This window comes from Protobothrops mucrosquamatus, unplaced genomic scaffold (assembly GCF_001527695.2).
Source record: "Protobothrops mucrosquamatus isolate PMUCROS unplaced genomic scaffold, P.Mucros_1.0 scaffold1740, whole genome shotgun sequence".
Lineage (NCBI taxonomy): Eukaryota > Metazoa > Chordata > Lepidosauria > Squamata > Viperidae > Protobothrops > Protobothrops mucrosquamatus.
Genome location: NW_015387886.1, coordinates 559336 through 570168, shown reverse-complemented (window position 1 = coordinate 570168; position 10833 = coordinate 559336). Strand labels below are relative to the sequence as shown.

Sequence of the window (10833 nt, the reverse complement as noted above, 5' to 3'; positions counted from 1 at the left end):
TTTAAGTGATTGTCCACTAGGACTCCGAGGTCCCTCTCACAGTTACTACTATTGAGCAAGGTACCCCCTATACTATACCTGTACATTTGGTTTTTCTTGCCTAAATGTAGAACCTTACTTTTTTCACCATTGAATTTCATTTTGTTAGATAGCGCCCAGTGTTCAAGTCTGTCCAGATCCTCCTGTATCCTAAGCCTGTATTCTGGAGTGTTGGCTATTCCTGCCAGCTTGGTGTCGTCTGCAAATTTGATGATTTCCCCATCTATCCCCTCGTCCAAATCGTTGATGAAGATGTTGAAGAGCACTGGGCCCAGAACAGAGCCCTGGGGCACCCCACTACACACTTCCCTCCATGTAGATGCAGTTCCATTGAGGACCACACGCTGAGTACGGCCGGTCAGCCAGCTACGGATCCATCTGGTGGTGATGCTGTCTAACCCACATTTTTCTATCTTATCAAGTAGTAGGTTGTGATCTACTTTATCAAATGCCTTACTGAAATCCAAGTAAATTATATCCACAGCATTCCTCTGATCCACTAATTTTGTCACTTGGTCAAAGAATGCAATAAGATTTGTCTGGCATGATCTGTTTTTGACAAATCCATGTTGGCTTTTAGTAATGACTTTGTTTGCCACTAGGTGTTCGCTGATTCGTTGTTTGATTATCTTTTCCAGAATCTTCCCAGGTATTGAGGTCAGGCTGATAGGTCTGTAATTTCCTGGATCCATTTTTTTTTCCTTTTTTGAAGATGGGAACTACATCAGCTCTTTTCCAGTCCTCTGATAATTCCCCAGTGCTCCAAGATCTTTGAAAAATATAGTTCAGTGGTTCTGAGATCACATCTGCCAGTTCCTTGAGAACCCTGGGGTGTAATCCATCTGGTCCTGGTGATTTGAACTCGTCTAGGCTGGACAGGTGCTCACTTACCGTTTTCTTGCCTATCTTAACTTGCGTTTCTATTCTGTTTTTTATGGCACTATTTTTGGTAGGTTGGTCTGTTTTTTCCCTTTGTGTAAAGACAGATGCAAAAAATAAGTTAAATAGTTCTGCTTTCTCCCTGTTGCTTGTCACTTTCTTGCCACTTTCGCCCACTAATGGACCAATCATTTCCTTCACTTTTTTCTTGTTTTTTACATGTTGAAAGAAGCTTTTTTTGTTATTTTTTACTTTGGTCGCAAGCCTTAGTTCATTTTGAGCCTTAGCTTTCCTCACTTCATCTTTGCAGGCTCAGGCTATTTGCTGATATTCTGACTTACCGTAGTTATGTGCCCCTCTTTCCACTTTCTATAGAGCTGTTGCCACAGTAGATTTTCTAGCTGCACTTTTAAAAAAAAATTAGACTTGCTGTGCTGTAGGTGTCACATTCTTGACTTGATTGAGTATGAGGGCAGAATTTGTGGCCAAGGGATTGAGCTATAAATCCATATATATTTGGGTTGACTCTTGACTTTAGTGTGGATTCATTAAGTGGCTTTAAGCAATCCAGTTTGTCAGCTTCCGTCTCCTCATCTGTAATCTGGTTATTCATTTGTCTGATTGTTAAGTGCAACTAAATGCTTAAATACACCAGATAAATTTTGTTAAGGATTCTTAATTCTTATAGATCTAGGTGAGTAATGACTTTTCATTCCTGGAAAATCTTTTTGTGGATAGGCTTTGTGGAAGCCTATCCATAAAAACTGAACCACCTCATATTGTATAGTTCAGCCATCTCCAATTCAGTATCTCACACTGAGAACTACATCCTCCCGCCAATATCTTCAATTCTCATTCCAACTGTGGATGATTAGCATTACAGTCTAAGTAATTGAACTGTAACACCAGTTTGGGAAGGGGTGTGCTACCCTATCCATCTGCTTGGAGTGTTTTGATCCATTCTGCCAAATAGTCGTTCTTTCAGCGTTAAAGTAGGATAATCAGTGGGGAAGTGAAACAAATTGATTTATTTGCTCAAATAACTGAGCAAATGACTTCAAGAAAACCTGTGAAAATCCTAACAATACAAGTGGCGATTTTGCAACCATACAGGCCCAAGCATGAAGGTTTTACTGTAATGATAAGTCTCTGGTTAATACAATAAATTTATATTTTTTTAAAAAGTATGCTTATTTTGGAAAAGAGAATATGAGGAGAAAATGTGAAAATAATAATTGTGCACCCAAACAAACACTATTCCAGATAAAATGAGTTAAGTTAATCTGACAGAGCAGGTTTATTTTTTTCTTGAACAGTTTTGGTTTTCCAACAATCTTGCAGGAAACGGTTCATGCAAAAAAGCACGATCTAAAGGAGAACATATTTGGCAATTTAATTAGACATCATTAGGGCAACTGAGACTAAAAGCATAGCTACATTTTTATGGAAATCCAATTTTTAAAAAAAACAATCTCTAAGCAGAACATAACATGTTTTGCCCATTCATGTGATTATCTCCTAATTTGCATCTTGATCCAATTTTTAATAAATACATATTAACTAAGCCAATCAGTTCCAGCTAAAAATTAACATAAATAAAATCTTAATATGTGAAAACATTAGAAAATAGAAACATTGACTTGATCTATTCAGCTTTCTAAACCTGACAATTTGTGAGGAAGTCAGAAGAACAACAGAATTTTGCTAGGGAGACAAGGAAACCTTATAAGAATGCTTTGTTCCAGCAGAGTATGAGGAGATCATAGATTCAAAAGCAGTGAATGCATAAGTAAAGTAAATCCTGAATGGAAGTCCTGAACAAAATAAAGCAAAAGAATAACTTTAACTGCAAGATATAATATTGACAGGAAATATCTCTCAGGAAGGCAACTAAACAGGAAATATTAACATTCAACAGGGGGAAATAAATACAGAATAAAAGATCATATTTCTTCGTCTGTTAGAAGCCCCATGTTTGTCAGATATAACAATAAGCATTTCCCAGTTGGGGCATCTGTAGGTTCCTGCTACTTCTATCAAAATGAAATTGAGTGATACAAGCTGTACCCCTTTTGGACCTGTGTGCAATTTCAAAATGCATTGCAAAAGAGCAGGGCTTGCATTGTGATGGCATGATGCTCTTTTGTCAGATTGACCCCCTTGACTCTCCCACAGAAATCCATATTACACCTGCTAGCACTCAACAGCTTTCCTGAGATTTAGATCTATACCAAAGCTCAGGAGACAACACTATTGAGCCTGGCTTTGTCAGTAGATTAAAAAAAAAAATCTAATTATGATAAATGTCTTGGGGTAAGGGGAGAAGGGGGGAATTCTAATCATATTTTTTTTAAATGTTGTGCTTTACCAAATCATGCTATATAAAAAATATAAGCGATGTCATTTATACAGAAAAAAAAAGTTGCACATCATCTATTCATCTTCATTTCAACAATCTTCCATACTAGAGCAGACATGTCAAACTCGCGACGTCACGTGACGTATCGGAGCTTTTTCCCCATTGCTGGTAGAAGAAGCAGTTCATGGAGGACAAAAACATTCAACAGCAGAGAGCGGTTTCATTTAGAATGCTCTTAAATGACAGTGTGGAGCAAATTTGGTAAATGGAATAAATCTTGCAAGTCCTGTCCAGAATAATGGGAAGCAAACCTTTCTTGGTGTTCTGCTCTCCTAAGGAAAACATTAATATAGTTATAGTTTGGAAATGCATAATAGTCTATCAGTTGTCCACACCTGATGAAAATCCTGTGGGACTAGTGAGAGGATGAATAATAATAATAATAATAATAATAATAATAATAATAATAATAATAATAATAATAATAATAATAATAATAATAATAATAATAATAATAAAAGTTGGAAGGGACCTTGGAGGTCGTCTAGTCCAGGGCTTCGCAACTTGGGCAACTTTAAAACCTGTGGACTTCAACTCCCAGAATTCCACAGCCAGAATGGCTGGGCTGTGGAATTCTGGGAGTTGAAGTCCAGAGGTCTTAAAGTTGCCAAGGTTGGGAAACCATGGTCTAGTCCAACCCCCTGCTCAGGCAGGAAACCCTATACCATTTTGGACAAATGGCTGTCCAGTCTCTTCTTAAAAACTTCAAGTGTTGGAGTATTCACCACTTCTGGAGGCAGGTTGTTAAACTGGTTAATTGTTCTAACTGTCAGGAAGTTTCTCCTTAGTTCTAGGTTGCTTCTCTCTTTGGTTAGTTTCCACCTGTTGCTTCTTGTCCTGCCTTCAGGCGCTTTGGAAAATAGCTTGACTCCCTCTTCTTTGCGGCAGCCCCTGGGATATTGGAACACTGCTATCATGTCCCCCCTCGTCCTTCTCTTCGCTAAACTAGACATACCCAATTCCAGCAACCGTTCCCTATATGTTTTAGCCTCCAGTCCCCTAATCATCTTTGTTGCTCTTCTCTGTACTCTTTCTAGAGTCTCAACATCTTTTTTACATCGTGGTGACCAAAACTGGATGCAGTATTCCAAATGTGGCCTTACCAAGGCATTGTAAAGTGGTATTAATACTTCACGTGATTTTGATTCTGTCCCTCTGTTAATGCAGCCAGCACTGTGTTGGCCTTTTTGGCAGCTGCAGCACACTGCTGGCTCATATTTAAGTGATTGTATCTTTCAGTCAGAATGATTAGAACCTGTGAATAGTAAGTGCCCTTTTTTCAACCAGTTTTATTTGCAGTATTGAAGTTAATTTCATTTCTTTCACGGAGATCTACTGTAGATTTTCAGAGGCACAAGTTGGTTGCAACTTTTCCAATGTGATCCCATTACAGGTGTGTGTATGTCTACCTCCCAAATTCACAGCAACATGACATTCTGAGCATTCTGGGAAATTAAATTTACACATCTGAGGAGTTTCCAGATTAGGCTGGTAGGCTGGCACATAGATTCAGCATGTTCCAAAATTAGGGAAATCTCCTCCCACAACTGCCTACAAGATAAATTTGGATGGGAATTCACCAAGAAATACCAGAACAATAAGCTAGACTGGAAGGTTAATAAACATATCAGAAAAAGACCAGAAATCTATATGGGTTTATCTGTGAAGTGACCAAGAGTAAGCTTGATTTGAAGAAAACATTATCTTTTATAGCCAAAAAGAATAGCTTCAGACTTATAGCTTCAGAAATTTCCTTTTTAAAAAAAAAACATGGTAGAAATTATATGACTTAAGTGAGCCCAATCATTATTTTCGGTGTTTTAGCACATTCTCATTGACATTATTTACTTTGAGAAACCTTTCTTTCTGAATTGGAAAATAAGCATTTAATTCAAACGGCATTGCACTTTTTTAGGTCAGGCCATGCTTTTGCTGCCATTGGAGAAATCATCTATATGTTTGGCGGTCATTCCAATGAAGATGACTATTATACTGATGTGTATGCACTGGACACAGGTACTTTTGATTATATATAATCATTTTGTTCGATTTACGAACTGCAGTTGTAAGTTAGCAAAGTAATGATTCAATGAAGAGATGAAAATAAATATGACAATCCTGGACCATTTATGGATATCTTTTTAGCAGTTCCAGAGCCCCCCAAAATTCTGCTACTAGGAGTTCATATGGTTACCTACTATATTTACCAAAAGGGAAGACAAGGGCTTCCCACTTATCTGTAAATGGGGCAGAGTCATCTTTCATTTGCTGAGAATATGGTATTATTATAGAATGCATATATTTCCTTCTAAGAGAAAAGATCTGTCCATTTGTTGTAAAAGGAAGGGGAAAACAGCTCAGTGTCCTGTGATTTATTCTCCTGTCTCTACAGAATGTATATGGAATAAATTGAGCTAAATAGATCTACCCCCCCAGCACAGAATTAGCCTACGCATATTAATGTGGGAGGGAAAACCATTGACCTCATCGGAATTTACTACAGATGGGATGCCGTTTACACTCATTTTAATGTGGGATGCCTTATAAATAAATAATTTGGCAACCAGACAATTCATTTAACTGACAAAGACCTGATTTCTTAGCAACCAATCTTCCCTAGGGGATGAGGATGGATCATCCTTCTTTTCAGATAAATACGGTATTCAGGAAAATACATTATTCTGAATCCTTTGGCAAATGGAGTACAACAATATCAAAAGAGGATACACAACAAAATGTAAAAAATGATCCATGTAATTTAAATTTCACTGATTTTGGTGGAATTTAAATTCAACTAACTATGTAATCACAGCATAGTGCAGAGTAGGCAATTTTGTGTGGCTGGGACATAGCTAGGATTTTGAGAGCATGTGCTAGGTGTGTTTACAAAATGACCATCAGGTTAGGCATCATCAGTCAAATAAAGTTCTCTACAATTTGATAGGACCTTTGTAGGATCCAAAGGTATTCCTGCAGTCAGCATAATGCTAGAGGCAAATGATTTTCTTTACAGCATTCTAGCTTTTAATTTAATATTGTTATTAGACAAATATTTTCTTAAAATCAGATACTGTGTTTCCGTCAAATAAGACCCAGTCTTTTTTTTTTTTTTTTTAGAAAATTTTATTTATTTTTTCCATCATAAAAAAAACAGTCATAAGTAAGCACAATCAACAAACAATAACCCCCACCCCCACCCCAGAACTTCCCAAACCTAATCCCAGGATAATATTAATTTAAAAGTAAACAAATACTAATATCTCTAACTCCACAAAATATCTTAATCTACAAGAAAAGATAGAAATAAACAAACTTAAAAAAATCTAAAAACCTAAATTATATTCTACCACTCTATGTTTCTTTTGAATATAAACAATCCATCTTCTCCATATTGATAAAAATTGTTCATTCGAATGGTTCTTCAAGTAAGCCGAGATCTTTGCCATTTCAGCAAGATACGAAACTTTCAATCTCCAGTCTCCCATCGTAGGCAGAATTGGGCTCTTCCAACTTTGGGCTATTAGCAATCGGGCAGCAGATAAACAATAAAGCATCAGATTTATTTCTTTTGCATCTAAATTTTGCACAATACCTAAAAGAAACAACTGTGGAAGGAAAATAATCCTTTTTTTAAAAATCTGCTGTAAGTTCCACCATAATTGTACCCAAAAGGCCTTAATAACCTTACAAGTCCACCACATATGAAAAAAAGTTGCATCTAGATGACCACATCTCCAGCACTTGGATTCATAATTCGGATAAATACGAGACATAGTTGAGGGATCCAGGTGCCANTGTGTAAACTTCACATTTCTCACCCAGATCAACTCCCAAGTGTCCATAGGTATTGTTTCTCCTATATTTTGAGCCCATTTAATCATACAATCTTTGACTAGTTCAGTTTCTGAGTCCAATTCTAATAAAACATTATATATCCTCTTAATATGAGCTTTGGCACCATCTCTTATTTGCTTCAAAAAAATCCCATCTTCCAGAACAAAAGAAGTCTTTTTATCAATTCGCCATCTATCTTGAATTTGTCCATACAAAAGCCAAGAAAAATTTGGGTTATTTTGCTTTAACACATCCATTGATTTTAGGCACCAGTTACCACCACCACTCTGGTATAACAAATCTTTGTAGGTAGGTCCCTCCATCACCACTCCGGCTTTTCCATCAAGCGGGATTGGCCTAGGGGGGGATTTTATAGGGATTTTAAAGGGATTTTATAATTTTTCTAATACAGGTTAATTAATATATATTTTAATTTGGTTTTTAAATATTTATTGTATAGCTCTGTTTTTATTTACCTGTAAGCCGCCCTGAGTCCCTCGGGAGAAGGGCGGGGTATAAATTAAAGTAATAATAATAATAATAATAATATGATTTCTGAAGGTTTTATCAGTTTTTTTCTGCATAAAAAGATAAGCATGCCACCCAAAGTACAAGTCCCAGCCTTCGACATTCAAAATCCCTTTGTTAGACAAGTTAATCCAGTCAGTCATCCACGTTAATGCACAAGAATCATAATAAAGTGTCAAATTTGGTACTTTAAGTCCTCCACGTTCTCTAATGTCTTGAATAATCTTAAATTTGACTCTCGCCTTCTTGCCTTCCCAGATGAAACGATTCAAATCTCTTTGCCATTCTTTCAAGTTAATTTCATTTTTTAAAATAGGTATCATCTGAAATAGAAAGAGAAACTTAGGCAAAATAGTCATTTTGATGGCCGCTATACGACCCAACAACGAAAGCTGTAATTTTTTCCACAATGATAAGTCCTTTTGTACCAATTTCCACAATCTTTCATAATTATTCTGATAAAGTTTCGCGTTGGATGATGACAAAAAAAATCCCAAATATTTAACTTTATTAACCACTTCAAATCCTGACATCTGCATAAGTTGATCTTTATCTCTTACAATCATGTTCTTTGTAAGAATTTTAGTCTTATTCGCATTGATTTTAAATCCAGCCACTTTACCATATTGGTGTAGCTCTTGCAACAAAAATTCCAATGATTTAATTGGTTGAGTTAATGTAAAAACTAAGTCATCAGCAAAGGCTTTAAGTTTATATTCTTTAGTAGAAATCTTTAAGCCTTTAATCATTGGTGATTCTCTAATTCTAGACAACAGAATTTCCAAAGACAGTACAAATAATAATGGAGAAAGTGGACAACCTTGTCTGGTGCCTTTTTGTATTTCTATAGGTTCTGTCAGGTCTCCATTAATAATTATTTGAGCAGATTGTTTTTGATATATCGCTTTTATGGCTGTCATAAATTGGTTTCCAAAATTCATATAGTCCAATATTTTATTTAAAAACTGCCAGTCCAATTTGTCAAAGGCCTTCTCCGCATCTAAAAAGATAAAAGCCGATGGCACTTGATTATTCTTATCCAAATATTCCAATAAGTTCACAATTTGTCTAATATTATTCTTCATATATCTTCCAGATATAAAACCAGTTTGATCATCATGTATATAGTATTGCAATATCTGCATCAGTCTATTAGCCAAAATTTTCGCAAAAATTTTATAATCCACGTTCAACAAAGAAATAGGTCTATAATCCTTAAGTTCCAAGATCTCTTTCTCATCCTTCGGTATCAAAGATATAAAAGCTCCTGTCCATGACTGTGGTATTCGTTCTCCCAGCATAATTCTATTAAATAATATTTTTAAAGGTTGAATCAGTTCAGCTGACAAAGTCTTATAATAAATTGCTGTCAAACCATCCGTACCAGGAGCTTTACCAGTTTTCAATTGTTTAATTGCATTTAGAATTTCATCTGCAGTAATCTCTTCATTCATCAGTTTCTTTTGATCTGGTGTAAGTTTATATATGGATGAAAGTTGTAAGTATTTATCAATATCCTCAGTTTTTATAGTCCCAGCAGCATATAAATGTGAATAAAATTCTGTAAACGCTTTCTTAATCAATTCTTGTTGATATACCTCGCGGCCCTTAACCACAACTTTAGATATAAGTCTGGCTTTCTGTCTCTTGCATAATTGGTAAGCCAACCATCTCCCTGGTTTATTTGCATTGGCAAATGTATTATGTCTGATATACTTCAAATTGGTGGCCACCTGATCAGCAATTAAAATATTAAATTGATCCTTAAGTAATTTGATAGAAGCCTTCAAGTTAATATCTGTTGGCCACTGAGATAATAATTTTTCTTTAGTCCCAATTTCTTTTTCCAAGTTTAATCTACTCTGTATTTGCTTACGTTTATGTGCATTATTCATAGAAATTAGCAGACCCCTCAAATAAGCTTTACTTGCATCCCAGACAGTATATATAGGGGTGTCCTTATTCAGGTTAAGTTGAAAAAACTCTTCCATATAATCCTTCAAAACTTTGAGCTTCTCCTCATGATTAAACAGGTTTTCATTTATTCTCCAGGATTTCCTTTTTTTATATTGGCCTATCTCTATCCATACCATGCTGTGATCAGTCAAAGTTCTAGGAAAAATTTTTGTTTTATTACAGTCAATAAGCAAATCAGTTGATGTCAAGACAAAATCAATCCTTGAGAAAGACTCATGTCTATGAGAGAAGAAGGTAAAGTCACGTTCATTCATATGTTGTGATCTCCAAACATCCACCAACTCCAGATCTTCCATCATTGCAAAAAAAGACTTAGGGAGTCTGGAAAGGGCCACATCCCTAGAAGTTGTCTTTTTATCTTTTAAGGTGTCAAGTACCCCATTCCAGTCCCCCATGACAATCAAAGAATTATAATCCAAAGCCACAATTTTTTGGTGTAATTGTCTATAAAATAATTTTTGAGATGACAGTTGATTGGGAGCATAGACCCCCACTATTAAACACTTTCTTCCATTTAGATTTATTTCCACCAATAAAAATCTTCCTTCTTTGTCAGCTTCTTTTAAAATAGGTGAAAGATGTTTTTTTATATATAATGCAACCCCAGCTTTTTTCTTTAAGGCAGGTGCAGCAAACAAATCTCCAAGTTTGGCATTTAGCAATAACTTTTGATCTTTAGTCACAATATGAGTCTCTTGTAAGCATATAATATCATTGTTAAAATGTCTTAAGTAATGAAAAATCTTCCGTCTTTTATGGGGTGAATTAAGTCCCCCCACATTCCAAGATGAAATCTTAAACATTAGCTGATTTCAATCCTATGGCAATGCTTGAAGCATAAGACTTAACAAAAACCTTAGGTCGAGCGCCACCTACTGGCTCTAAAGTGGCAGGTGGTGAGCTCTCAGCTGTTTGGCGGGCTGTCAGTTGTTCCTTCTCCTTGCGTCTGTGAGCTGCACGGGTCACTCTTTGTTCTTTTCCATCATCTTTTGAACGCCCATTTACATCCTTAGCGCCGGAAGTAGAAGGGAGGTCCACAATCGAATGCTCAACCATATCAACCTTTTGAGGTGTAATTGGACACTCCGCTTGTAGCACAGACGCCATAAATTCTTTCGCCTTTTTAATCGAATTAATTCTGTAACGCTTACCAGCCA

General features: G+C 36.1%; 1 protein-coding gene across 3 annotated transcripts in view; it reads left to right on the top strand.

Moving 5' to 3' along the window:
- The window catches only part of LOC107293831 (kelch domain-containing protein 3), a 68199-nt gene that overhangs the window by 29557 nt on the left and 27809 nt on the right, over window positions 1-10833 (top strand). For all 3 annotated transcript variants that reach the window (XM_015823016.1, XM_015823017.1, XM_015823015.1), the window contains one exon: window positions 5253-5353. In XM_015823016.1, the coding sequence (XP_015678502.1) occupies window positions 5253-5353 (101 nt within the window). The remainder of the gene's footprint in view (window positions 1-5252; window positions 5354-10833) is intronic.